Source organism: Cervus elaphus, chromosome 20, assembly GCF_910594005.1.
Source record: "Cervus elaphus chromosome 20, mCerEla1.1, whole genome shotgun sequence".
Classification (NCBI taxonomy): Eukaryota; Metazoa; Chordata; class Mammalia; order Artiodactyla; family Cervidae; genus Cervus; species Cervus elaphus.
In genome coordinates this window covers 49,970,629-49,998,149 of record NC_057834.1, presented here as the reverse complement: position 1 = coordinate 49,998,149, position 27,521 = coordinate 49,970,629, and the positions used below count along the sequence as shown (strand labels likewise).

General features: G+C 41.5%; 2 protein-coding genes across 7 annotated transcripts in view; one reads left to right on the top strand and one right to left on the bottom strand.

The window, feature by feature from the left end:
• Positions 1-376: 376 nt before the first annotated feature.
• LOC122676485 (thymosin beta-4-like) lies at positions 377-24,568 on the bottom strand. 6 transcript variants are annotated; one of them, XM_043875728.1, is made up of 4 exons: positions 24,433-24,568; positions 23,452-23,594; positions 3,617-3,693; positions 377-1,021 (listed from the first exon to the last, which is right to left on the bottom strand). In XM_043875728.1, exons 3-4 carry the CDS (start codon positions 3,637-3,639, stop codon positions 796-798), a joined length of 249 nt encoding a protein of 82 aa, XP_043731663.1. In that variant the 5' UTR covers positions 3,640-3,693; positions 23,452-23,594; positions 24,433-24,568; the 3' UTR covers positions 377-795. The 6 variants fall into 6 exon arrangements, with proteins under 6 accessions (XP_043731663.1, XP_043731668.1, XP_043731667.1 ...); XM_043875733.1 differs by lacking the exons at positions 3,617-3,693; positions 23,452-23,594; positions 24,433-24,568 and adding exons at positions 1,899-1,902; positions 18,225-18,230; positions 20,069-20,073 and having other exon boundaries at positions 377-980; XM_043875732.1 differs by lacking the exons at positions 3,617-3,693; positions 23,452-23,594; positions 24,433-24,568 and adding exons at positions 13,232-13,236; positions 18,227-18,230; positions 20,069-20,073 and having other exon boundaries at positions 377-980.
• The window catches only part of MAN1A2 (mannosidase alpha class 1A member 2), a 156,295-nt gene continuing 153,308 nt past the window's right edge, over positions 24,535-27,521 (top strand). The window contains exon 1 of the mRNA XM_043875727.1: positions 24,535-25,795. Coding sequence (XP_043731662.1) covers positions 25,494-25,795 — 302 coding nt within the window. The 5' untranslated portion in view covers positions 24,535-25,493. The remainder of the gene's footprint in view (positions 25,796-27,521) is intronic.

Genomic DNA, 27,521 nt, shown 5'->3' with positions numbered 1-27,521 from the left:
AAAGTAAAAAAAAGACTAAAAAAAAAACAAATAGAAATCACTTAAAGGCCAAGAAATCCATAATCTGTTATCAAAAGCTGCATTCCAAGAAAACTGTTCTCTTAACATAGAGAGTAGACTAAATAAATTCCAGTCTGTTATCCGTTTATTGGATAACAAACAAACAAAATTTGTTTATTGGTTAATCTTAGAAACGTCTTTTCCATAAACCTTGAAGTCAGTGTTCTTGCCTGGAGAATCTCCAGGTTGGGGGAGTGTGGTGGGCTGCCACCTATGGGGTTGCGCAGAGTCGGACACGACTGAAACGGCTTCGCAGCAGCAGCAGCAGTATTCTTGCAAAGGCATGAGAGTGAAACCATGCAAGGCATGTTTATTATTTTTTTTTCAGGTTTTAAAACTTTTTATTTGCATATTTAAAAAATTGTGCCTTCTAATAATTAAAATTATTTGAACAACAACAACAAAAAATGGCACTCTGATTAAACTGCATTTTACAGCCCGCAGAACACCTTGGACCAGCTTTTTACTCTAGATTTCACTATCGTCCCACCCAGCTTCCTCCTTCACCAACATGCAAGTACTTTTCCTTCCCTGCCAGCCACATAGGCAGATGGGAGAGGCAGGCGCGGGCTATGTTGTCAGTAGTTCTCCATTCTTTGATGTGAAAAGGGGTAGCGCAGTCATTTAAACTCAATCCAACCTCTTTGCATCTTACAAAGTTAAACAGCTAAAAGAAGTAAAACAAGAAGGCAATGCTTGTGGAATGTACAGTGAATAGTGGCGGCGCATGCTTCATTACGACTCGCCTGCTTGCTTCTCCTGTTCAATTGTTTCTTTCAAAGGCAGTGGATTTTTCTCTTGCGTTTCCGTTTTCTTCAATTTCGACTTATCAAACTTCTCAATCTCAGCCATATCGGGCTTGTCAGACATTGTTGCAGAGGGCGTGGAGCGAGCTGCGAGCGAGTGAAGTCTGGTCTGCGCTGTGGCCGCAGCCGAGTGCCCACAAGGCATGTTTAAAATCCTATTAAATTGCAATTGACAAAGTAGCACTTTAATATGATAACTAGAATTATAATTGACCACATTTTATCAGAGCATATCAGATCTATATGAATTCCACAGAATTTTAGGATGTCTATATTAGTAACATCACACAGTATAACCTGAGAAGATTGATCACCCCTTCAATAGTACTTTGCATATACTTTAACATGTCCAATGAACCCAGGTAGTTTAATAGCACTTTGGGATGTCTCAGGGACCCTCTGAAGCATCCCAAAGTTAGCTAGAAGTCAAGTTATTTAGGAAGCTTTGTTGATAAGTATCAAAAGGGTTTATAACACTCAGTCAGATAGAATCATATAGATCACTGTGAAACAATATGTTCACTTAACCAAAGTAGTAAAGAAGATTTCTAAGGCAAACAGAACAGATCACTTCCAAGGTAAAGAAACTTAAAATTCATTATCAAAGGCAGTTCAACATCTCAAGAAAACTTGTATTTATGCACAAAACTCTTCTCTTGGGGTCCACTTTCCATAAAACCTTCTTATCACTTTCTGTACCCATTACTTCATTCTCCCATCCTGAAACAGTCACCTCTGTGTTAGACCTACTTCCTTTTTCCTTCATAAAATGTAATTTCATTCCTCATACCTTCTTTACTGAAAACACACATCCTACTTTCCTTAAGCAACCAAGAACTGACCTTTGTATTAGCATTCTACAGATTGGTGAACATAATTACCAGTGATAATTTATTAAAAAAAACTCTAGAGAATGTCTCAGGATGGCATCAAACATTATTCATTAATAGTCCAAAATCTCTAGTTTCTCTGTAAGAGGAAGTTAGTGTTCAGTAATGAATGTTTCAGAATCTTATTTTATTTGGAAGTGACCTAGCTATTCACTAAACTTCCGTCGCATAGTTTAGCACAACCCTTGAAATTCAGGTTACCAACATCTAGAAAGACTGTTTTAGACAGATATTTCTAAAGTGTAATTATTCTTAATAGTTTATCTAAAAGCTCTTGCCTCATTTATATATATATTTTTAAAGTTTCTTCACTCGAGTTACTTTCCTTGCTGACAAACTTGTAACAGATATAACAGTATAACAATATTTAACTTATGATAAACCTAGGCACAATGAAAATATTATGCTTAATGTTAATGACTCTTAGACATGTCTATATTAGATTAGCAAACAAACGTTAACACTAGATATTTAATATTGAATATTTCCCAGTTCACGTAAATTTGAAATTCATTTAGGTTAATTTCTCCTGCATTTAGAATGGTCTGATTTGTAAGCGCTTACTTTTCTTTAGGCCAATTAAATTAGAACTCATTTACAACTTTAGCAATATTATTAAAAAAAAAAAAAAAAAGACACACACTGAGACATATATAAATCCAGACAGACAGGCAGAGATTTCATAGTTTTCCGCTTGAGATTTAAAATGTCTCTTTGATTCCCCCCTTTTGTTTTGAAGTTCTAATTTGTCCAAGGCTGAGGTCTCAAGCAAAGTGGGCTGTGTATTTCAAGGATATGGAAAGGGTTAACTTCAAACATTTCCCTAGGCAGGCTTTTTAACAAGCTAGTTGTTTGTAATTGCATATGCAAAAAGAACTGGTTTTGCAGTTTCCAAGAAAAAAAATTCATTTTAACCAATTTTCTCTGGAGTCTAAAGAATACATATCATGGCCATCCTGTGTATAAAAGTCATCTTTCCTTTCTGTAGTCATAGTTTCATAGCTAAAACATAGACCAAATAGTGCTCAAATTGACTCATATCAGGGGCAGATCAGCTGATAAAAATCTTGGATTGTCCCTCTGGTTGAGAAGTGAGGTCTTTGTCCCATCAGAAGATGGAAGGGTTAAGGGAATTTGCAGGAGTGGGGGAAGCTTGGTCCTTCTCCACCCTGAGAAACAGGAGTAGTTAGAAGGGAATTCTTTAGAATGTTAGGAGAGTTTTTTGATCCCACAGGCTTTTGAAAATAGGAGAAGGACCTGGACCAAAGGGAACCCCAGAATTCTTTCCTAGAGGTCATGTGGATATGAAAGGTCAAGTAGGGGTCATCTGGGAAATCTGATGGAGAGAGACAGAGGGGGACAGGAGAGAGAGAGGCAACAGAAAGACACATGTGGCATGAGTTCCTGAAATCCGGATTCTGACTGAGGGCCATGAAGGACTGAACGTAAGGAAATTCTGAGTCTTTTCTCTGCTTTTGGCAAAAGCTAGTGTGCCATTCAGAGGCTGTGTTTTTTGGGTCCCCCAGTTTGTACTGGGGCCAGGCCTTTGGCAGAGTCAAAATTTCCCAGTTTCTGAGAATGTAGCCAAGGAGTGAGTCTGAGAGAGTCTCTTGAGACATATCAGATCCCATCCGTCGCCTATATGTCATAGAATGGGGGTTCTGAGAGTCACCGACTGGCAAAAAGCCGTCCCTTTTTGCCTCAGTGACATCTCTGTGCAACCAATGGGACAAAAATGGGCGACCGTCCCAACAGCTGCGTCCAACAGTGAGATGTGACCTCTGAGAACCATGCAACTAAGGCATCATGTGACCCGAGCAGAAAAAGACAGAGATTCCTGGGAGCAACCAGGTGACTCACCATTCCGGGATTCCCTGAAACATGGAAGGCGCTCTTGGGATGGCTCAGAGGCAACACTTAGGCTCCTGTAAATCAATCTGGACGGAAAGGGAAAGAAGTGAAAGGACAAGGGAGAAGGCTGAGGAATCTGCCTTACAATCCTATTGGGGAGGTGGTGGCCAGGGGAAAATGGTCTGTTTTGCTTCAACCACTGACATGGTGTACAGAAGTTGTCTTGCTAGGGGCAGATGCCCTTGTGGCCTTATCTGTTCCATGTCCCCCTCATCCTCACATGGCAGTCTTCATGTGGCAGGCGCCCTAATATATTTTCAGTGCCTGACCCGTGCCCACACAATATTCTTTGGTCTAGTCCTCAGTTGGAAAGAAGTCAAAAGGTGAGACCCTCACCCATTCAGATGGCAGCTACTGGGGCGCAGTGAGCAGTGGGCCCTTTGGAACACAGCAGAGGGTAACCCTGGCCAGAGTTCCTCAGTTGCTTCCACAGCACTTGCCTGTTCACAGAGGGTCCCTATGAAAAAGGAGAAGTGAAGAGGTGGGGGAAGAGACCCCATGTTCCCTGTACAGGCCACCAAAAATGTCATGGTCCAGGCGTGGGTTGGAAAAGAATTTCCAGACTTGAGACAGAATGAGAGGGAAATAAAGTTTATTAGAGTGGGAAACACTGTTAGAACAGCAGGCCAGCTCAAGGAAGAACCGACCTCAAACAAGGTCCTTAGTCCACTTTTATACCTAGGGTACAAGGAGTAGGGGTCTTGTGGGTCATTTGCTGATTGGATGAGGCACATATACTGGGTGGAGGAAGAGTAAGGTAAATACCTTTTCCCTATGAGGTAGTCAAGGCTATGGTTTTTCCAGTATTCATGTATGGATGTAAGAGTTGGACTATAAAGAAAGCTGAGCGCCAAAGAATTGATGCTTTTGAACTGTGGTGTTGGAAAAGACTCTTGAGAGTCCCTTGGTCTGCAAGGAGATCCAATCAGTCAGGACTAAAGGAAATCAGTCCTGATTATTCATTGGAAGGACTGATGTTGAAGCTGAAACTCCAATACTTTGGCCACCTGATGCGAAGAACCGACCCATTTGAAAAGACCCTGATGCTGGGAAAGATTGATGACGGGAGGAGAAGGGGATGACAGAGGATGAGATGGTTGGATAGCATCACTGACTCAATGGACATGAGTTTGGGTAAACTCCGGGAGTTGGTGATGGACAGGGAGGACTGGTGGGCTGCAGTCCATGGGGTCACAAAGAGTAGGACACGACTGAGCAACTGAACTGAACTGAACTGATGGGGTAGGAGGGGTGACAGGTTATACTGCTCAGGAGGACCTGAAATCCATTAATAGTTACAACATGGGGGAGGGAAAGATGATAAGGGTCTGGTTTTTCTGTTCCTGCATTCTAAGACCTTCCTTGGTTTTATCTACTCTTTAGTCCTTGGGTCACCTCAGTAATTTCTGTGTACCACGTTTAAATCTTCAGCATTATTCACATCTACTGGTGCATCAATTCTTTCCCTCTCTCCTTCCTTGCATATGTATTTCCAGGAAGTATAAAGGTTAAAAAAATTACCACCAACTCAATGACAGAAATGAAAACTCCCTTTAATTTTAATACATATCTGACTCAGCTAGAAATATAAAGAATTATAATTTTATTGATGTGGCCTAATTTTTTTATACTGTTTAAAACTAACAAGTTACTATAATTTTAAATAATATTAGGAAAGCATAATACATCGGTTCTTTCAACTTCCATGATAGGGAAGAACCCTACATCTGATAGTGGAATCTCTGGTTATAGCATTTCTCCATCAAGACAGGGATGTCTATATAGCGTGATGGTAACCAAATTATGTTTTAAGTAGAGTGATACAGCAACGGGCCCAAAGGAGAAGAGCCCAGTTCACTATTTTGCTTGCACTACCCCTGAATGCAGAGTGCTGCAATTGAAGAAGCAATGTGGTCTGAACTGAAACTAAAATGATAATGGCTCATAATAAACAGCAGAATCTGTGTGTGAAATTTAATTCAATATTAGCATTAATTAGCTCAAATAAGTTGTTAACTTTAAAAACCGGAAACAAAAAGGGTTTTGTCTTTTCAAAACACATCCTTGCCATCACTTAAGAGGCAATACTGGAACCACATATCTCCTTATAGCTCTATTCCTACCAGGAATCTTCCAGCCTGCAGACTTTCAGGCAGATTTCCTGTAAGGATCCAAAGGGTTTCTCGACAGTTCAAATAGTCCTGTTTCTGTATTACAGGCTCACACTCCACTCCATGCATTAGAATACTAGGCTGAAACTGCATAGCACATTTGGAACTCGGAACTTCATTTGCATTTGGAATGACGGTAAAAGAAATACAAAACCTTAAAACTCATAATTGGAAATCTGTAAGTTCTTTAAACTTTTTCATGCTTGTAGATACTGAATAAAGTGCCTTTGGAAAAATAGCGCCTTAGTTTCCAGCATTTGTAAGTAACCTCACTTTGGCTGTAAAATATGTACACCCTTCCTAGCTTCGGTCAGTGCTGAATGATTGTCCTCTGAAATATAAACACACACTGTAAACTTGGAATTAGTTTAAGGTAATTAAGAACAACCAGGAAAAGAAAAGGAGCTATGTGCCATGAAATCTATGACTCTGTAAAAATTCACAGGTCAACAGATTGGAATTCCTTGTTCATAATACCTGCTATACACTAAGGATAGCCCTACCAACTGTATAACACTGTAATAGTTGGGCAAATTAAAGTCTGTTATGTACAGAAAAGCATGAAAATCTGCAATAAAAATATAAATAATCTTAAAGGGCCATTATCACATGAAAAATTATTATTTCAAATATACACATTGTTTTCTGATATTGTTAATGTATAATTTTTGCCCAGATTATTGAAATATTCCATAAGCACCAATAATTTAAAATAGTGTATCTTTGGTAGACACCTTTTAAAATTGACTTGTATACTGCTTGTATATTGAATATAATTTACCCCCTTTTTTTTGGTCCCCATGCAGCATGCAGAGTCTTCCCCAACCAGGGATCCAACCTGTGGCCCCAGCATTGAGAGTGGAGTCTTAACCACTAGACAGCCAGGGAAATCCATAATTTAACTTTTTTAGAAAATTTATCTATTTTGTTTATTTTTGGCTGTGCTGGGTCTTTGTTGCCGCACACGGGTTTTCTCTAGTGGCAGAGATGGGGTGCTACTCTCTAGTTGGGGTGCTCAGGCTTCTCTTGTTGCAGAGCAAAGGCTCTACGGTATTCAGGCAGTGCAGGGGCTTAGTTGCCCTGTGGCATGTGGAATCTTCCCAGACCAGGGATTGAACCTGTGTCTCCTGCATTGGCAGGTGGATTCTGAACCACTGGTCCACCAGGGAAGTCCCTAAAATATAACTTTTTAATGAACCAGTTTGAATGTCAAAATTGACAGACTGAGAGTTAAGCGGCATAATCAAAAACAAGGACACAATATCTTCACCTTTCCCTACCACCCCACTTCCTCTCCCTACCCCTGAAAACCCTGCTTCTCCTCTTCCTTGCTATGTATCAGGTTTTGCAGAACACAGATACAGATGTTGTCTTTGATCCTCCTCTGCCATTTGATCAACAATGCCATCTGAATGTCCCTTGAAATGTCTGGGACATTTCACCAATGACTTTTTCCTTCACTAATGACTCTATTATAGTTCAGGTTAATATCTCTTGGCTATACGGTAGGAAGAGTTTTCTAAAATAGTCCTCTTGTCTTTATGTAGTCTGATCATCCTGAAGTCCATTCTCCATTTTACAGCCAGAGTGATCCTTCTAAAAAAGGACATCTGATGTAATCATTACTCTGTTTAAAATCCTTTAATGGCTTCCTATTGCTCTCAGAATAAAACCCAACTCCTTAATGCAGCCTCTTAGAGGCCCTTTATGATTCAATCCCTATTACCTGTTTTTTTTGTCCGCTTGATCTATTAGGTTGGTGCAAAAGTAATTGCAGTTTTGCATTGTTGAAATTTGGCATTTCATATTGGAATACATTCTTAAATAAATGTGCTTATGTTAGACATTATTTTAATGCACATTTCTTGCTTTTTTTTTGCTAATGACATTACTTACTGTTTATTTTATATTTATTTTAGACTAGGGAAATGATGTTGGGCAAAAGCAAATTTGAGCAATTTTCTTATTCAAATTCAAAATAGATCATAAAGCAGCAGAGATGGCTCGCAACATCAACAATGCATTTGGCCCAGGAACTGCTAACGAACATTCAGTGCAGTGGTGGTTCAATAAGTTTTGCAAAGGAGACAAGAGTCTTGAAGATAAGGAGTGCCATGGCTGGTCATCAGAAGTTGACAACAGCAAACTGAGAGGATCACTGAAGCTGATGCTCTTATAACAACATGAGGAGTTGCTGAAGAACTCAATGTTGACCATTCTATGGTTGTTTGGCATTTGAAGCAAATTGGAAAGGTGAAAAAGTCCAATAAGTGGGTGCCTCGAGTGCTGACCCAAATCAAGAAAATTGTTGAAGTGTCATTTTTGCTTATTGTATACAACAATGAACCATTTCTCAATCAGTTTGAGCAATGAAAAGTGGATTTTTATATGACAGCCAGTACGTCCAGCTCAGTGGTTGGACCAAGAAGAAGCTCCAAAGCACTTCCCAAAGCCAATGTTGCACCAAAAAAGATTATGGTCACTGTTGGGTGCTCTGCTGCTGGTCTGTTCCACTACAGCTTTCTGAATCACAGAGAAACCATTACATCTGAGAAGTATGCTCAGCAAATTGATGAGGTGCACCAAAAACTTCAACACCTGCAGCTGGCATTGGTCAACAGAAAGGACCCAATTCTTCTCCATGACAATGCCTGACCACACGTCACACACCAATGCTTCAAAAGTTTTACAAATTGGGCTACGAAGTTTGGCCTCATCTTCCATATTCACCTGACCTCTCACCAGCCAACTACCACTTCTTCAAGCATCTTGACAACTTTCTGCAGGGAAAATGCTTTCACAACAAGCAGAAGGCAAAAAATACTTTCCAAGAGTTCATGGAATCCTGTAGCATGGATTTTTATGCTACAGGAATAAGCAAACCTAATTTCTTTTTGGCAAAAATGTGTTGATTATAATGTTCCTATTTAGATTAATAAAGATGTATTTAAGTCTAGTTATAATTATTTAAACTTCACGGTCCAAAATTGCAATTATGTTTGCACTAACGTAATAGTTGTGTCTGATAGATTAAAATCTCCCACTCAGACAGTGGGCTTGTCAATTTCTCCTTGTAATTCTGGTGGTTTTGCTTTCTATAACTGAAAACTACATTCATCTTCTTGGTACCGATACTCTTAATTAGTACATTTGATTCAAAATACTTTTTTGTCTCATATTAATAATGATTCATCAACTTTTTTTTTTTACAGTATTTTGATAGCTTTTTAAAAAAAATCTCTTTTTATGTAATATTTCTGTGGTTTAGTTTTGTGTTTTTTCACTAATGTTACATGTCTGAATATTATTCCAAACAATCTGATAATCAGTCTTTTAATAAGTAACTTAAATCTGTTTAGTTATTGTGCTTGCTGATAATAGGATTTAATTCTACTATTCTATTTAATTTGGGGTTTTGTTTGACATGATTTTTTCTTCTTTTCTGCCTTCTATAGAATGATCAGTTTTCCATATCAACTCTCCCCATTCCTTGCTACTCTTTTTTCTTTGCAGGTTTAGAAGCTCTAGATCAGTTTTTTATTAATATAAAATATCTTATAGACAAAGTATTCAGACACAATCATTTATATTTCTCTTCCAAACATGACAAAGGACTTAGCATGTTTTAACTACCCATTGAAAACATTTCTTTCCTTCTTTTTCAATACTGAAGTATTATTTTTTTAGTTAAAGTATAGCTGGTTCACAATATTGTGTTAGTTTCAGCAAAGTGATTCAGTTATATGTATGTATTTTTTCAGGTTATTTTCCATTATTGGTTTTTATAAGATATTGAATATAGTTCCCTGTGTTATATAGCAAATTCTTGTTGCTTACCTATTTTACGTGCAGTAGTCTGTGTCTGTTAAAACCATACTCCTAAAGTAGTTATTTTCAATTCTACCATCACAGTTTATTAATTTCTTCCCTCACTAGAACCTTTTGTATCCTATGCTTTCTCTCTGGGCTTAATTTTCTCATTGGGGGAAGTACATTCTTTAGTAGTTCTTTAGTTTAGGTCTGTGGGTGGAAAACTCCCTAGTCTTTTATGACTGAAAATGTCTTTGTTCTGCCCTCTCCTGAAATGGTAGTTTATCTGGAAATCAAATACTTGGTTGATAATGTTCCATTCAATACTTCTAAGATACTCAATTGTTTTCTTTCTTCTGTTGTTGCTTTGGAGAACTCCATAGACTCTTTGAAGGTAATCAGTATTTTCCTCTTGGTAACTTAAGATTTTATCTTTATCCTTATTTCTCTGTAGTTTCACTATAATGTGACTGAAGTGGTCATTTACTTTTATTTATCTTGCTCAGTACACATGGTGTTCTGAGGTTTTGATTAGAAAACCTTCCGTCATTTCTTCATTTTTAAAGTATAACTTGTCCACTCTTCCCTTCAGTTTTCAGTATTTCCTTCTGGAATTCTTAAGAGACATATATGGAAGCCATTCAATATAATCCCCTGAATACCAATTTTTTTTCACATTTTTAAATAACTTTATTTTTCTATATTATGTTCTGGGTGAATTCTTCTCTACTATGTTCTGGATGAATTACTTCTTCCCTTCAACTTTGGCCAGCTCCAGGGTTAACCTGTCCATTGATTTTTAAAAAAATCTCAATGACCATATACTTATTTTTAAGATTTCTATTGTCTTTTCCCCCCATCTTTACCTCATTTACCTGTTCTTCATGCAACTTGTATCTGTTTCCTAATTTCTTTTCCTTTTAAAATGAATGCTGGGCCTTCAACTATCACTTTGATAATGCGAAACATTAATTTAAAAAATCTTTGTCACATAATATCATAGTGTAATTTTATTTGGAGTAAATTCATATTCTGAGTGTTCATTTTGTTGGCCATCTTTCATAGTATGAGACTTCTGTATATCTTTGGAATTTGGTGGTCAGGCTCATTTTGAGTGAAGTTTCTATTTGCTTTTTTCTGTCTTATTTTAATTTAGTATGCTCCCCCCTCCCCTGCCCTCTTTGTGCTCACCCCTTCAGGCTCAATGATTTTTGCTTCCAGATGCCTTCCTGAACTTTTGTTCTGGAATCAGGATTACTGTTGGCATTTTGTACTCCTACTGCATAGTGGTGTTGGGGATATTGCAGAACTAGTCACTTAGCTCCTGATTCCAAGGCTGTGTCTTTTTGTCCTTCTGCTTCCCCAGGCAGTGGGCTGGCAGCAGTTTATTTTCAGTATCCTCTCACAGGTTCCCGACTTCAACAACTAAGACTGTCCTGCACCTTGTTTGGAGCCTGTTTAGTTGCTGTCACTTCACAGGAGACACAAATTTTGGGTTTCAAACTTTCTACCTCAGTGGGTCTCTAGCTGCAGACTTGCTAAGTGCTTTCTGTTTCAGTTCCATTTCTGATCTAAGAAAAGAGTTATTTTGTTACAGAGCTTGGTTACCTCAGTTTGGCTTTCTCTTTATTTTCACTATCATTACTATTTGTGTGAAATAAAGTTTGTAGATCAAAGCATGACCTTACTGTACCAACTTGAGCAGAAATCTTTCTAGTGTTTAACCTTCTGGCTTTCAGTTCCGTCCAGTCCATGTCTGACTCTTTGTGACCCCATGGACTGCAGCATGCCAGGCTTCCCTGACCATCACCAACTCCCAGAGCTTGCTCAAACTCATATCCATCCAGTCGGTGATGCCATCCAACCATTTCATCCTCTGTCATCCCCTTCTCCTCCTGGCTTCAATCTTTTCAGCATCGGGGTCTTTTCTAATGAGTCAGATCTTCGCATCAGGTGGCCAAAGTATTGGAGTTTCAGCTTCAGCATCAGTCCTTCCAATGGATGTTCAGGACTTATTTCCTTTAGGACTGACTGGTTGGATCTCCTTGCAGTCCAAGGGACTCTCAAGTGTCTTCTCCAACACCACAGTTCAAAAGCATCAATTCTTTGGTGCTCAGATTTCTTTATAATCCAACTCTCCCATCCATACATGACTACTGGAAAAACCATAGCTTTGACTAGATGAACCTTGGTTAGCAAAGTAATGTCTCTGTTTTTCAATATGCTGTCTAGGTTGGTTGTAGCTTTTCTTCCAAGGAGCAAGCATCTTTTAATTTCATGGCTGCAATCACCATCTGCAGTGATTTTGGAGGCCAAGAAAATAAAATCTTTCACTGTTTCCATTGTTTTCCCTTCCATTTGCCATGAAGTGATGGGATTGGATGCCATCATCTTAGTGTTTTTAATGTTGAGTTTCAAGTCAACTTTTTCACTCTCCTCTTTCTTTCATCAAGAGGCTGTTTAGCTCCTCTTCACTTTCTGCCATAAGGGTGGTATCATCTGTGTATCTGAGATATTTCTTCTGGCAATCTTGATTCCAGCTTGTGCTTCATCCAGCCCAACATTTCTCATGATGTACTCTGCATATAAGTTAAATAAGCAGGGTGACAATATACAACCTTGACGTACTCCTTTCCCGATTAGGAACCAGTCAATTGTTCCATGTCTGGCTCTAACTGTTGCTTCTGACCTGCATACAGATTTCTTAGTAGGTAGGTAAGGTGGTGTGGTATTCCCATCTCTTGAAGAATTTTCCACAGTTTGCTGTAATGCACAGTCAAAGGCTTTGGTGTAGTCAGTAAATCAGAAAAGAAAGAAAGTTAAGCCGCTCAGTCGTGTCCAACTCTTTGCGACCCCATGGACTGTAGCCTGCCAGGTTCCTCCATCCATGGGATTTTCCAGACAAGAGTACTGGAGTGGGTTACCATTTCCTTCTCCAGGGGATCTTCCCGACCCAGGGATCTAACCCTGATCTCCCGCATTGTAGGCAGACGCTTTTACCATCCGAGCCACCAGGGAATTAAATAAAGCAGAAGTAGATGTTTTTCTGGAACTCTTTTTTTTTTTCTATGATCCAATGGATGTTGGCAATTTGATCTCTGGTTTCTCTGTCTTTTCTAAATCCAGCTTGAACATCTGGAAGTTCACGGTTCATGTACTGTTGAAGCCTGGCTTGGAGGATTTTGAGGATTACTTTGCTAGTGTGTGAGATGAGTGCAAATGTGCAGTAGTTTGAACATTCTTTGGCATTGCTCTTCTTTAAGATTGGAATGAAAACTGACCTTTTCCAGTCCTGTGTCTGCTGCTGACTTTTCTAAATTTGCTGGCATAGTGAGTGCAGCACTTTCACAGCATCATCTTTTAGGATTTGAAATAGCTCAACTGGAATTCCATCACCTCCACTAACTTTGTCTGTAGTGATGCTTCCTAAGGCCCACTTGACTTCACATTCTAGGATATCTGGCTCTACGTGAGTAATCACACCATCGTGATTACCTGGGTCATTAAGATCTTTTTTTGTATAGATCTTCAGTGTATTCTTGCCATCTCTTCTTAGTATCTGCTGCTTCTGTTAGATCCATACCATATCTGTCCTTTATTGTGTCCATCTTTGTATGAAATGTTCCCTTGGTATCTCTAATTCTCTTGAAGAGATCTCTAGTCTTTCCCATTCTATTGTTTTCTCTATTTCTTTGCTTTGATCACTGAGGAAGGCTTTCTTATCTCTTCTTGCTATTCTTTGGAACTCTGCATTCTGATGGGTGTATCTTTCCTTTTCTCCTTTGCCTTTAGCTTCTCTTCTTTTCTCAGCTATTTGTAAGCCCTCCTCAGACAACCATTTTGCCTTCTTGCATTTCTTTTTCTTGGAAATGGTCTTGATCACTGACTCCTGTACAATGTCACAAGTGTCTGTCCATAGTTCTTCAGGCACTCTATCAGATCTAATCCTTGAATCTATTTCTCACTTCCTCTATATAATCATAAGGGATTTTGTTTAGGTCATACCTGAATGGTCTGGTGGTTTTCCCTATTTTTTCAATATGTCTGAATTTTGCAATAAGGAGATCATGATCTGAGCCACAATCAGCTCCCAGTCTTGTTTTTGCTGACTGTATAGAACGTCTCCATCGTCAGCTGGAAAAAATATAATTAATCTTATTTTGGTATTGGCCATCTGGTGATGTCCATGTGTAGAATCGTCTCTTGCGTTGTTGGAAGAGGGTGTTTGCTATGATCAGTGCATTCTCTTGGCAAAACTCTGTTAGCCTTTGCCCTGCTTCATTTTGTACTTCAAGGCCAAATTTGCCTGTTACTCCAGGTAGCTCTTGACTTCTTACTTTTGCATTCCAGTCCCCTATGATGAAAAGCACATCTTTTTTGGGTGTTAGTTCTAGAAGGTCTTGTAGCTCTTCATAGAGCTGTTCAACTTCAGCTTCTTCAGCATTACTGGTTGGGGCATAGACTTGTATTACTGTGATATTGAATGATTTGCCTTGGAAATGAACAGAGAGCATTCTGTCATTTTTGAGATTGCACCCAAGTGCATTTCAGACTTTTTTGTTGACTATGAGGGCTACCCCATTTCTTCTAAGGGATTCTTGCCCACAGTAGTAGATATAATACTTTTATCTGTGGCTTTACCTCTCACATACCCTCCCTCTACCATCTAGGTTATAGCCATAATTAATTGAGAGGATCAGTAAATTGCATGTCCCACCCCTTTCCCCCACTGATTTTAAATGAAGACATACAGGATAGTCAAGAGGAGGATTTTTTTTTTTTTTTTATGTCAGTTCTATTACAGAAAAGCTAATAAAGAACAAGGTTCTAGATCTATAACCCAAAAAAGCTTCAGACACTCTCAGCTGACCCCTCACTCCCACAAAACTTGGCCTCAGGACAGCCCAGCAAAGGGGAATGCGGGGTCTGACAAGCAGACATGTTCACAAAAGATTGTTGCACTAGTTCTGGGGCAGAAAGGGAACAAAAGAATGAGTCCTCAGTAATTGGGACTTTTTAATAGATTAGTTCCGTTCAGTCAAGGCCTATGAGCCAATGAATGTAAGAGCACTCCCCAATCAGGTAGCTCGCTCCTGAGTGTGAAGGGGTGTGATATAAGTACCCAAGTGGTGGCAGCGGTTTTGTCACTAAGTCGTGTCCGACTCTTGTGACCCCATGGACTATAGCCTGCCAGGTTCCTCTGTCCATGGGATTCTCCAGGCAAGAATACTGGAGTGGGTTGCCATTTCCTTCTCCAGGAGGTCTTCCTGACCCAGGAATTGAACCCGGATCTCCTGCATTGCAGGCAGACTCATTACCGACTGGAGCTATGAGGGAAGCCCAAGCCACTCATTACATATATTTAAATAATACAAATACTTATTAGAGAATTATCTAGCTTACTTTCAATATACTAACATTAAAAGAGAAATAGAAAGAGCAGAGGATACATCACCAAATCGGGTTTTGACCAACATCCAGACTTAGACAGCACTGGGAAGTCCCGTGTCACAGCACATCTTGAGTCCAACTGGGAAAAGGTCCCAGGCAGCACATCCATTCCCTGGGTGAGACTTCAAAGACTGCAGTTTGGGGTTCCCACTTATAATCTCACAAATTAATATAATCATCAGTCTGTGAGCAAATTGCAAGCCTGGTTTCATGTTAATGCTGTTTGTTTTGTCTTGTAAAAACAAGGGTCTTCCCTGGTGGCTCAGATGGTAAAGAATTCGCCTGCAGTGGGGGAGACCTGGGTTCGATCCCTGGGTTGGAAGATCCCTTGGAGAAGGAAATTGTCCAGTATTCTGGCCTGGGGAATTCCATGGACTGTACAGTCCATGGAGTCACAAAAGTCAGACAAGACTGAGCAACTTTCATTTGTCTTGTAAAACTTTGAATGTTGCTAAGCCTGGGGCTTGCTTCACCAGACCCCGTCCAGGGGCTAAACAATCTCAAAATCAGTTTCCTATCTTCTCTATGGTGCTGCCAGTCTTAAACTCACAGGAGGCAGTCACCTACAGTCACTCACAGGTGGGGCAATGTCCAGGCAGGTTAGAAGCAAGGTCCGAGGCCTACTCTGCTTTATTTTTGAAGCCTAAACAAGACTATTTATTTACTTTCTCTAACAAGCACCAAGGAAACCCAGGAGCCCCTATGGACTCTTCAAAATTGGATACTCCCATCCACCTTTATAAAGAGCAATCTGATGCTAAAGGAGGTTAAGCATTCTTTGTAAAGCCTCATATTAAAGCTGTTTTTAATCCACTCAAGGCAGTTATCTTGACAATATATGCCACTGATTTTTTTTTCTTTTTTTTTCATTTATTTTTATTAGTTGGAGGCTAATTACTTCACAACATTTCAGTGGGTTTTGTCATACATTGACATGAATCAGCCATGGAGTTACATGTATTCCCCATCCCGATCCCCTCTCCCACCTCCCTCTCCACCCGATTCCTCTGGGTCTTCCCAGTTCACCAGGCCCGAGCACTTGTCTCATGCATCCCACCTGGGCTGGTGATCTGTTTCACTATAGATAATATACATGCTGTTCTCTCGAAACATCCCACCCTCACCTTCTCCCACAGAGTCCAAAAGTCTGTTCTGTACATCTGTGTGTCTTTTTCTGTTTTGCATATAGGGTTATCATTACCATCTTTCTAAATTCCATATATATGTGTTAGTATGCTGTAATGTTCTTTATCTTTCTGGTTTACGTCACTCTGTATAATGGGCTCCAGTTTCATCCATCTCATTAGAACTGATTCAAATGTATTCTTTTTAATGGCTGAGTAATATTCCATGGTGTATATGTACCACAGCTTCCTTATCCATTTGTCTGCTGATGGTATGCCACTGATTTATATATTCATTCATTAAATAGTATTGCACATCCACTGTCAGTGCTATACTACGTTCTAGATATCAAAAGATAAAGGAAATATGGAAAGCAGCTGCATATAATGAAAAAAATCCAGGCTCTGGGACTGGAGAATCTTAGACCTAATCCTACCTTTGCCATTGACCTGTGTGAACCTGGAAACACTGGAAAACTTCTTTATTCTTATTTCTTCAACTATAAGATTAAAATAAAAATACATACCTCATAGGGTTGTTATGATTATTAAATGAGATAGTGCTTCCCCCATAGCTGGGATTCAGTAAATATGAGTGATAGCTTTTACTATAGGCATCAGGATGAGTAGGAATTGGCAGGTGAAAAAAAGTGGGAAGAACCTGTGAAAAGGTTGGCGGAAGGAGAAAGAACATGGCATGTGCTAGGGGCAACTCCTTTTCTTTGGCCTCAATTTTCCCATGGTAGGGGAAGGGTGGGTAGGAGCGTTTCATTAGAATACAACTCCCTGGTGTACAACACCCTGCAGTACTCTTGCCTGGGAAATCCCATGGATAGCGGAGCCTGGCGGGTTACAGTCCATGGGGCTGAAAAAGAGTCAGACACAACTTAGTGACTAAACAACAACAATAGGGGCTGCTAGGTTTGAGATACTTTGCTGTCGTTTGTGTTCAGCCCTTTCCATTTTAGGCCTTCTCCCCACTGTCATCCCTGACCCAAGTCTGAAGGTTGCCTGAAAGAGTGAGTTCCTTCTGGTCCCTTATCCTTTATACTTGTGGAACTACTGATGCTTCACATACTAGAGAGAGCCACAGCACCTCCATACAAAGACTTCCTGGGTATTCTTTACATTGTACGTCACAGAAACTAATTATGACTGTAAAAGAAATTTACAGGCTTGTGTAACTCAGAAGTTCAAAGGATGAACTAGCTTTAGGTATAGCTGGGTTCACAGAGAAGCAATTTACTATGTGGCCAGTGATGCTGAAGCGTCTGGCTTCCTCATTGCTTGGCCCTGAGGAAATGGCAACCCACTCCAGTATCCTTGCCTGGAAAACCTCATGGGCAGAGGAGCCTGGTGGGCTACAGTCCATGGGGTTGCAAAGAGTCGGGCATGACTAAGCGACTAACAGTTACTAACACTTTCTTACTCAGAGGTCCTAGTCATGTGTTTACATAGTCACATGTTTTTCTAAAATTTGAAAATTTCATATTCCCGCTTCCCAGGTGGCTCAGTGGTAAAGAATCCACCTGCCAAAGCAGGAGACACAGGTTCAACCCCTGGGTCAGGAAGATCCCCTGGTGAAGCAACCCACTCCAGTATTCTTGCCTTGGAAATCCCATAGACAGAGGCGCCCAGTGGGCTATAGTTCATGGGGTTGCAAAGAGTCAGAGATGACTGAAGTGATGGAGTAAGTATGCATGGTTCAAGAGTATTGAGGGTTTAGGTCAAGCAACATATTTACTGTAATAAAGCAGGGAAGTTTCTGGTTAAACGGTAGTAACAAGCAACTCTGGATACCTGTGCATGTTCTGCTCCCTATGTTGGAACACTAGCCTTCTTCCCTGCTGGTTAAAGGCTCAGCTCAAACATTTGATCTAGAAACCATCCTTGACATACTTCCAGTCTCCCTCCCCTCACTTTGGTGCCCTTTCAGTGAACCCATGAGCCCTTGAGGCTTTAGTTTGTCAGGTAATTGTCAATGCTCACCTATCTCCCCACACCGGACTGTGTGCTCATTGAGACAGGGATTCCAACTTATTTCTCCAAACCTCTAGCACCTAGTACAGGCTATATTACATGGTAGTCCTTCAACAAATGTGTTTTTTATTTTTTAATGTGTCTTTCATAAGCAAATGTGCCTCAAGTATTTTGGCTCAGACAGACAGGTGGAGTTTTTTGGACTCTCCTGACTTGTTTAGTCACCAAGTTGTGCCCAACTCATCTGCGACCCCATGGACTGTAACCCACCAGGCTCTTTTGTCTGTGGGATTTCCCAGGCAAGAATGGGAGTGGGTTGACATTTCCTTCTCCAGCGGATCTTTCCAACCCGGGGATGGAATCCAATCCGAGTCTCCTATATTGGCAGGCGGATCCTTTACCACTGAGCCAGCAAGGAAGCCCCTAACCTGATCCTTTATCAAGGTAAAGGATATCAACAAGTCAGCAGAGTCCAGAAAACTTCACCTGTCTGTCTGAGCATTTGCTTATGAAAGACATATATGTTGAAGGAATACCATGTAATATAGCCTGTAGTAGGTGCCAGAGGTTTGGAGAAATAAGTTGGAATACCTGTCTCAATGAGCACACAGTCCGGTGTGGGGAGATAGGTGAGCATTGGCAATTATCTGACAAACTGAAGCCTCAAGGGCTCATGGGTTAGGGGCTTCCTTGCTGGCTCAGTGGTAAAGGATCTGCCTTTAGTTAAAGGATCCTTTATCCTTTAGTTACAGAGAGCTAACTTGAGAGTTTCATAACCTTGAACTTCAGCTTATCCCTGACCTCTAGGAAAAAAACTTTATAGAAGAATGCAAGAGTGGAAAGAGCTGGCCAAAACTTAGTAATTTTTCTACACATTAATGGTGATGTGGTAATTTCTCCTATAACATCTTCCTTGGGAACCAGTTGAAACTAAGATGGAACAGGTTATATAAGTAAATCAAAAGCCTCTTTTTGCATTCCAGCTATATTTTTTCTCTCTAGTAGATGACTTCAGTTTCACTGAAAACAGAGCTAGATGGTGTATGTATGTGTGCTAGTAGATGTATATGTTAATAGATGTTAATTTGTTCCAATAATGGAAAAGGTATGATTGAACAAATAGCTGTTAGACTGTAATACATAAGTGGATCTCAGTAATGGTCCTATAAATCTGAACCGTTGGGATAAATTTTGTTTTATTATGAACTTAATAATTCCTATTTCCTAAAATATTAATTTATATGGATTTATAAAAGGGAAATTCATCTGTCATTTTGGAATCTTATCTATTACTGGGTGTGTGCTCTGTCATGTCTGACTCTTTTTGACCCCATGAACTATAGCCTGCCAGGCTCCTCTGTCCATGGGATTTCCCAGCCAAGAATACTGGAGCAGGTTGCCATCTCCAGAGCTTCGCTAGTGCTCAGACAGTAAAGCGTCTGCCTACAATGTGGGGGATGCAGGTTCAACCCCTGGGTCGGGAAGATCTCCTGGAGAAGGAAATGGCAACCCATTCCAGTATTCTTACCTGGAAAATCCCATGGATGAAGGAATCTGGTAGGCTACAGTCCATGGGGTCGCAGAGTTGGACATGACTGAGCGACTTCACTTTCTTTCTTTCTTTCTCCAGGGGATCTTCCTGACCCAGGGATTGAACCCAGATCTCCTGCATTGTAGGCAGATTCTTTACTATCTGAGCTATAGGGAAATGCCACCTGCTCACATACGCTCTGTTTCCTGTTGATTGCCTTCAGATGTGTGTTCATTTTGATACAACTCTGTCCACTTATTTGAAATTTGACCTTAACTTTCTCAAATGTCAGTCTATTTAAAAATTTTTATTTAATTATAAAAGTAATACAAACAGAGCACATGTGGAAAAACCATATATAATACCATCTTAACACAACAGCTATCAGTTCAGTTCAGTTCAGTCGCTCAGTCGTGTCAGACTCTTTGCGACCCCATGAATCGCAGCACGCCAGGCCTCCCTGTCCATCACCAACTCCCGGAGTTTACTGAAACTCATGTCCATCGAGTCAGTGATGCCATGCAGTCATCTCATCCTCTGTCGCCCCCTTCTCCTCTTGCCCCCAATCCCTCCCAGCATCAGGGTCTTTTCCAATGAGTCAACTCTTTGCATGAGGTGGCCAAAGTATTGGAGTTTCAGCCTCAGCATCAGTCCTTCCAATGAACACCCTGGACTGATCTCCTTTAGGATGGACTGGTTGGATCTCCTTGCAGTCCAAGGGACTCTCAAGAGTCTTCTCCAACACAACAGTTCAAAAGCATCAATTTTTTGGCGTTCAGCTTTCTTTACAGTCCAACTCTCACATCCACACATGACTACTGGAAAAACCTTAGCCTTGACTAGACAGACCTTTGTTGGCAAAGTAATGTCTCTGCTTTTTAATATGCTATCTAGGTTGGTCATAACTTTCCTTCCAAGGAGTAAGCATCTTTTAATTTCATGGCTGCAATCACCATCTGCAGTGATTTTGGAGCCCCTCAAAATAAAGTCTGCCACTGTTTCCCCATCTATTTCCCATGAAGTGATGAGACCACATGCCATGATCTTAGTTTTCTGAATGCTGAGCTTTAAGCCAACTTTTTCACTCTCCTCTTTCACTTTCATCAAGAGGCTCTTTAGCTCCTCTTCACTTTCTGCCATAGGGTGGTGTCATCTGCATATCTGAGGTTATTGATATTTCTCCTGGCAATCTGTATTCCAGCTTGTGCTTCCTCCACCCCAGCATTTCTTATGATGTACTCTGCATATAAGTTAAATAAGCATGGTGACAATATACAGCCTTGGTGTACTCCTTTTCTTATTTGGAACCAGTCTGTTGTTCCATGTCCAGTTCTAACTGTTGCTTCTTGACCTGCATATAGGTTTCTCAAGAGGGAGGTCAGGTAGTCTGGTATTCCCATCTCTTTCAGAACTTTCCACAGTTTCTTGTGATCCACACAGTCAAAGGCTTTGGCATAGCCAATAAAGCAGAAGTAGATGTTTTTTTTTGGAACTCTCTTGCTTTTTCAATGATCCAGCTAATGTTGGCAATTTGATCTCTGGTTCCTCTGCCTTTTCTAAAACCAGTTTGAACACCCGGAAGTTCACGGTTCATTTATTGCTGAAGCCTGGCTTGGAGAATTTTGAGCATTACTTTACTAGCTTGTGAGATGAGTGCAATTGTGCGGTAGTTTAAGCATTCTTTGGTATTGCCTTTCTTTGGGATTGGAATGAAAACTGACCTTTTCCAGTCCTGTGGCCACTACTGAGTTTTCCAAATGTGCTGGCATATTGAGTGCAGCACTTTCACAGCATTATCTTTCAGGATTTGAAATAGCTCAACTGGAATTCTATCACCTCCACTAGCTTTGTTCATAGTGATGCAAGTAAGGCCCACTTGACTTCATATTCCAGGATGTCTGGCTCTAGGCAAATGATCACACCATCGTGATTATCTGGGTCATGAAGATTTTTTTGTACAGTTCTCCTGTGTACTCTTACCACCTCTTCTTAATATCTTCTGCTTCTGTTAGGTACATACCATTTCTGTCCTTTATCGAACCCATCTTTGCATGAAATGTTCCCTTGATAGCTCTAATTTTCTTAAAGAGATCTCTAGTCTTTCCCATTCTATTGTTTTCCTCTATTTCTTTGCACTGATCGCTGAAGAAGGCTTTTTATCTCTCCTTGCTATTCTTTGGAACTCTGCATTGAAATGGGAATATCTTTCCTTTTCTCCTTTGCTTTTCACAGCTATTTGTAAGGCCTCCTCAGACAACCATTTTGCCTTTTTGCATTTCTTTTCTACTGGGTTAAAGCAGGTTTCATGATTGGTAAGTCTATGGTTAACAACAGCTATAGTCTTCTTCAAATATTCCCTTTAAATTTTTTATACACATAATTTTATATACTGTAGTCATAATTTATGAATATATTTTTTACTTGCTTTTAAAGATCAACAAAACAATACTGATTCTTTTAAAAATCATTTCAGGGACTAGTCTCTAGAATGAAAACACACAGTTTTTGATGCTTGTGTAGGATTACAGTAAGATAATCAACAGCATCATCAATGGCCTTAGAATTGCAGACTGCATTTGTAATAACCTCTAATTTAAGTAATGATGTTTTTACTCTCCTGAAGGAAAAGTGAATTTTGCAAAACAGGCAAGGGCAAGAGAGAGGGACACAGATAGGTCTTCTCCACCAGCTATGAGTCATACTTGTCTACTAGGTTAAAGCAGGTTTCATGATTGATATGTCTGTTGTTAACAATTTGGTGTTGATCTAGATAATATTTATCCTTCAAGGATTATATAACTTTCTATTTCATTTAGAAATCAAATTTATTTCCCCTGATGTTTCCATGGAAAGTAATGACCTCAACAGTTGGAAACCCACGGGTTTCTTCTCCTTTGGCTTACAGAGAGGCTCAGCATTAGAAACTTATTCATAAAATTGGCACACTTTATAAAGACACATTGGGAAGGCAGGGAATTTTTTACATCTACTTTTCACAAGTGTCCAACACAATCTCACTTTGGATTGGGCTGCCAGCCTGAATGGGTGAGAGGTGGCACATAACATTTTTATGTCTTTGTTTCATTTGGTGAATCAATGACAATGACTTCTTTTGTCATATGGTAGGTAGTTAGATATGCAGAACTTCTGGAAATAGTGCAGACTGGAATGTACTTTGAATCGTGCCAATGAATGAGGATTTTTTTGTTTGATTTTTAGCTAAGGCTGACCTTTTGTCCCTGCTACTTAAGGGACTCCTTTCCAATTCCCATTTATCACTAAGTATGTGTAGAGGGAATGGCATCTTAATATCAAACAAAATCTCAAAGTTGGAAATAAGAGTATTTGCGTATCATATAAATTTTTTGTTCTTAATCACAACATGGGGGCGTCCCTCATAGCTCAATTGGTAAAGAATCTGCCTGCAATGCAGGTGACCGACCCGGGTTCAATTCCTGGGTCAGGAAGACTCCCCTGGAGAAGGAAATGGCAACCCACTCCAGTATTCTTCCCTGGAGAATCTAATGTAGAGAGGAGCCTGGCAGGCTATAGCCCATGGGGTCGCAAGTCGGACACGACTTGGAGACTAAACCACCATCACCAATCACAACATGGTTCTGAACACTATGGATAACAGAAATCAACTCAGGTTGCTTTTCAGGCTTAATTTAAACAATATTGTTGTCTTTTGGGGTTCTAGCACCTCCTCGTTCATACCTGTTATCTCTTTTGCAGGAGCGGTGGTGGTGAGGAGTGTGAAGGAGATGCTGGGAGAAGCTCTTTCAGAAACTGAATGACGACGAGGCTGCTGTCCTGTGGGGTCATATGGACTGCTGCTGGAGACTCCTCAACCAGGACACCTAAACGAAAGGTCGCCATTTTAAACACAGAGCCAGGCACTTGGTTGATGCTCAACAGAGATGACTCGAGCCTCGGGTGCCCAACGACGTGCATGGGGCTGCAAAGAAGTTGGAGACCCAGTCTTTGAGCCCTAAGGGATCAACGGTCCACAACTGAAGACATGATTTCCACAGAGCAAGATTAAACGTTAACCTTGGCCATCAGATCCTTTGAGTCCTAGTAATTTGATTGCAGCGAAGCCTTGGTGACCTGAACACTCCCCGCCCCCTCCCCAAACGCTCGGTCAGTCCCACGAGTGACGATGGCAAAGCCCGGCACGGGTGAAGTTATCACTGAAGCGCGGACGGGAGACCTTCTCCCCCCAAGCACCCAGACGGCGGCGGCAGGACGCTTCCGGGGGGCGCGCCGGCGGCTGGCGGGAGGGCGGCGCTGGAGCCTGCAGCGGCGCGAGGCCGGAGCGCGGGCCGGGCGGGCCGGGGGAGGGGCGGTGGCGGCGGGGCCGGGAGCGTGCGCGCGCACCTCACACTCCGCCGCCCGGGGACGCCCACTCGCGAGTCGGGGCCGGAGGCCGGCCCGCGCCATCCGTCCCACCCCCACACGCCGGCTCCTCTCCGGCGTGTGCCCAACGGTGAAGGCCCCCGGCTGCTCCGCGCTCTCGGGGCCTAGAGTGCCACAGGGCGAGGACCGGGCCGCAGCCCCGCACCGCGTGGACGCGCTGCCTCTCCCGCAGCCGCCGCCACCGCCACCGCCAGAGAGAGCAGCTGCGAACGACCCGAGGCTGCGCGGCGGAGGCCCCCACGGCGGCCGGCGGTCGGGGAGGAAGGAGACAGAACTGACCTCTGCCCGCCTGAGGCGCGGCTGCTCCCGCGCGCCCGGGGCCGCCGCCGCCCCCGGGCTGAGGGAGGAATGAGCAGGCGCCTGCCCCGGGCTCTCGGACCTGAGGGCCGCGGCTCGGCTGCTTCTTACGCCTCCGGGCTGCGGAGGCTCGGTCGCCGAGCCCGGGTGCGGCGGGGTCAGCGGCGGCCTCTCTCGGGGAGTCGGCCCCGGGGTTAACTTAACCGGCGGCCGAGAGGAGGAGGAGCCGGGCGGGGGCGGCCGACGCACCTCCCCTCCCCCAGCACACGCAGGGGCTTCTCAGTGGCCGCGGAGGAGGAAGTTCCGCTCGCTGACAGATCCGAGCGGTAGCAACAGCGGCCGCGGCTGGGAGGGCGCAGGTATTTTGGACGCGAATGCCCTTCGCGCCGACTGTCGAGGGGGCGACGTCGGAGCTGTCGCCTGCCCTCGGAGCCGGGGGAAGGGGTCGGGAGGCGCGGGCGTAGGAGCCCTCTTTCTTGCTTTTAACCCAGCGTCGCTCTTTTGGCTTCGCGCTGAGGCGGGAGACCCCTCCTCTCGGTTGGCCGACTTCCGAAGAGCCCCTTGTTTTTCCACCAGTGAGATTAACAAATTCTCCAGTCGAAGCATCAGAGGAGCCCAAGTGAACCTTCTACAACTCTTTGGGTCACGTCAGTCTCCCTTTTGGGGAGGGAGACCACGTTGGAGCATCTCCCGGAGGTGCAGGAATGGAAGAGCCCACCCTGCATCCTTTCTGCGGTGTTGCTTGCCTGATCTACCCTTGGGAATGAAGAGGAGACTTGTAATCACCCGGTGAGGTACCGAGAGCCAGATGGCAAAGAAAATATCACAGGACTTAAACTAGTGATCGTTTTGGGGCCACACGCGTTTCTGCATGTAATTGAATGAGCGTGAAAGAGGTGCCCTATTGAAAAGCACAACAGTCCTTTAAGAGGAGAAAAATTGGATTTTCCCATTTTTGCCAAAATTCCGAAGACTGTTCAATGTATCGTACGTTTGATATAAGATGAGAACTTTATAAAATATTTTGCCCAAGAGCTTAAACGATGACTACCCCAGCGCTGCTACCCCTCTCTGGACGAAGGATACCACCTCTGAACCTGGGGCCGCCTTCCTTCCCGCATCACAGGGCTACCTTGAGACTTTCTGAGAAGTTTATCCTCCTCCTTATTCTAAGTGCCTTCATCACCCTGTGTTTTGGGGCATTCTTCTTTCTTCCAGACTCTTCAAAACACAAACGCTTTGATCTAGGTTTGGAAGATGTGTTAATTCCTCATGTAGATGCCGGCAAAGGGGCGAAACACTCTGGAATCTTCCTGATCCATGGACCAGATGAGCATAGACACAGGTTTGTTTATTTCAGAAGTTCTGGTATTAACGTTTGGCAGAGCGAGGTATGGTCTATTGCATCAGATCTGTTATTTTTGGGCAGTAAAATGTAACTTTCCCTGAGTTGTGAGAGCTGTATTGTGATTTCACAGCTAGTTAAATAAAGAACCACAAACTGGAAGGACTCCAGAGCCCCATCCAAAGTCCAGCTCCTTCCTTTTATGTAGGAGGAACATTTGTGTTCAGGGGTGTTGGGTATGATGTGAACAGTTGGGAGTGGAGGTATGAAAACTTACCTGAAGAAATAGTGAAATAGGCCGTGCCTTCATTTATTAAGAATGTGTTGCTTTATGTCATTGTGCCACCCTGTGAAATGGATCCATGGAATCCTGACATCTATGGATTTGTTGTCTCTCAAAGGGCCCTCGTTCTCTGGATGGTAGTTAACCTCAGTAGTGAAGCTTAAGCATTTTGGTAGAACAAGCACAGGCACAGTAGATGTATTTTGGTGCTCTGTGTGGAATCAGTTAAGTTAAAGATATCACTGAATCTTAAGTCACTCACTTTGTGAGTCTTGTAGACAAGATTTGGTTATGTTTTTAAATATAATTTTGTTCTGACCTTTTTTTTTTTCCTTCTCATGTGGAAGGTAGTGTGTGTCAAGTAACTCTTCAAATTTGCTTAATTAAAGGGTTCACATTCTTTCCAGTCACTAAATCTGAAGTGAGCTCTTGGGAGAATGTATCCAAATTAGGATAAAATGGGAGCTCTAGCTCTTTTTAAGTATTTTATTATATCAAAAGAAGAATCTAGGAAAGTAGTTTGCTTTCTTCAAACCTACAGTTTTGTTTTCTTTTTTCCCCTGCTCCATCTTTACCCCTTTTGCTCCATTTCTTAAATTAATTTTTGAGTATGTTTGAAAAAAAAAAAGGCTTATCTTCTGTTCTCAACTGATGTTAGTTTTAACTTTTCCTCAAGCACAAAGTTTTCAAAAAAGCTTGTGAACAAATGTTATCTGAAGTTAATACTTTAGGAAAATGGACTGTTGTAATGAGAGCTGATTTTTCCTTTTTCTCAGTCTAGTTCTTTGCTTGCTGTTTCTTTGACTTTTGGCTGAACCTTATGGAGTAGTTACTTCTAAAATTGTTTCATACCATTCGTCTGTAACCAAATTAATTTGCAATTTTTGCCATCATCTTCAACTTTTGTACTCTTTTCATTTGTTTCTTTTATTTTGTCCTTTGCTCTTTGTGACTTTGAGAAAAATCTGATGTGACCTGTGAAATATGTTGCTGAAAAATTAACACTGAAAGTACTGCTTTCCTTGAAAACCTTATTTCCCATGGTATTTATAATGATAAGTATTTTTTTTTTTAAAAAGATGCTAAGACTGACTTCATAGTTCTTTGAAGCCACAAATTAACATTATTTAACTTTCTTATAGTTATCTGTCATATGCTTAACAGTTTCTTTTATATTTTAAATTGGTTTAAAGGTTAAGAAATGTGGCACATTCTAGTTTAAAAATGTTCACATAGAAAAATTATGTTAAGTGGAGTTTCAATTTCAAATTTGAATGAAAATACATATATGTGCAATATGTGCATTTTTCCCCACATTTTAAAAACCTATTCAAATCTCTTAAAACAAGAACTCTTAAATTTATATAGCCCTTGAATACATATGCTTTTTGTTTCGCTGTATAAAACTGTTGGATTTCTGAGTTTGGAGTGAGAGATTGGTTA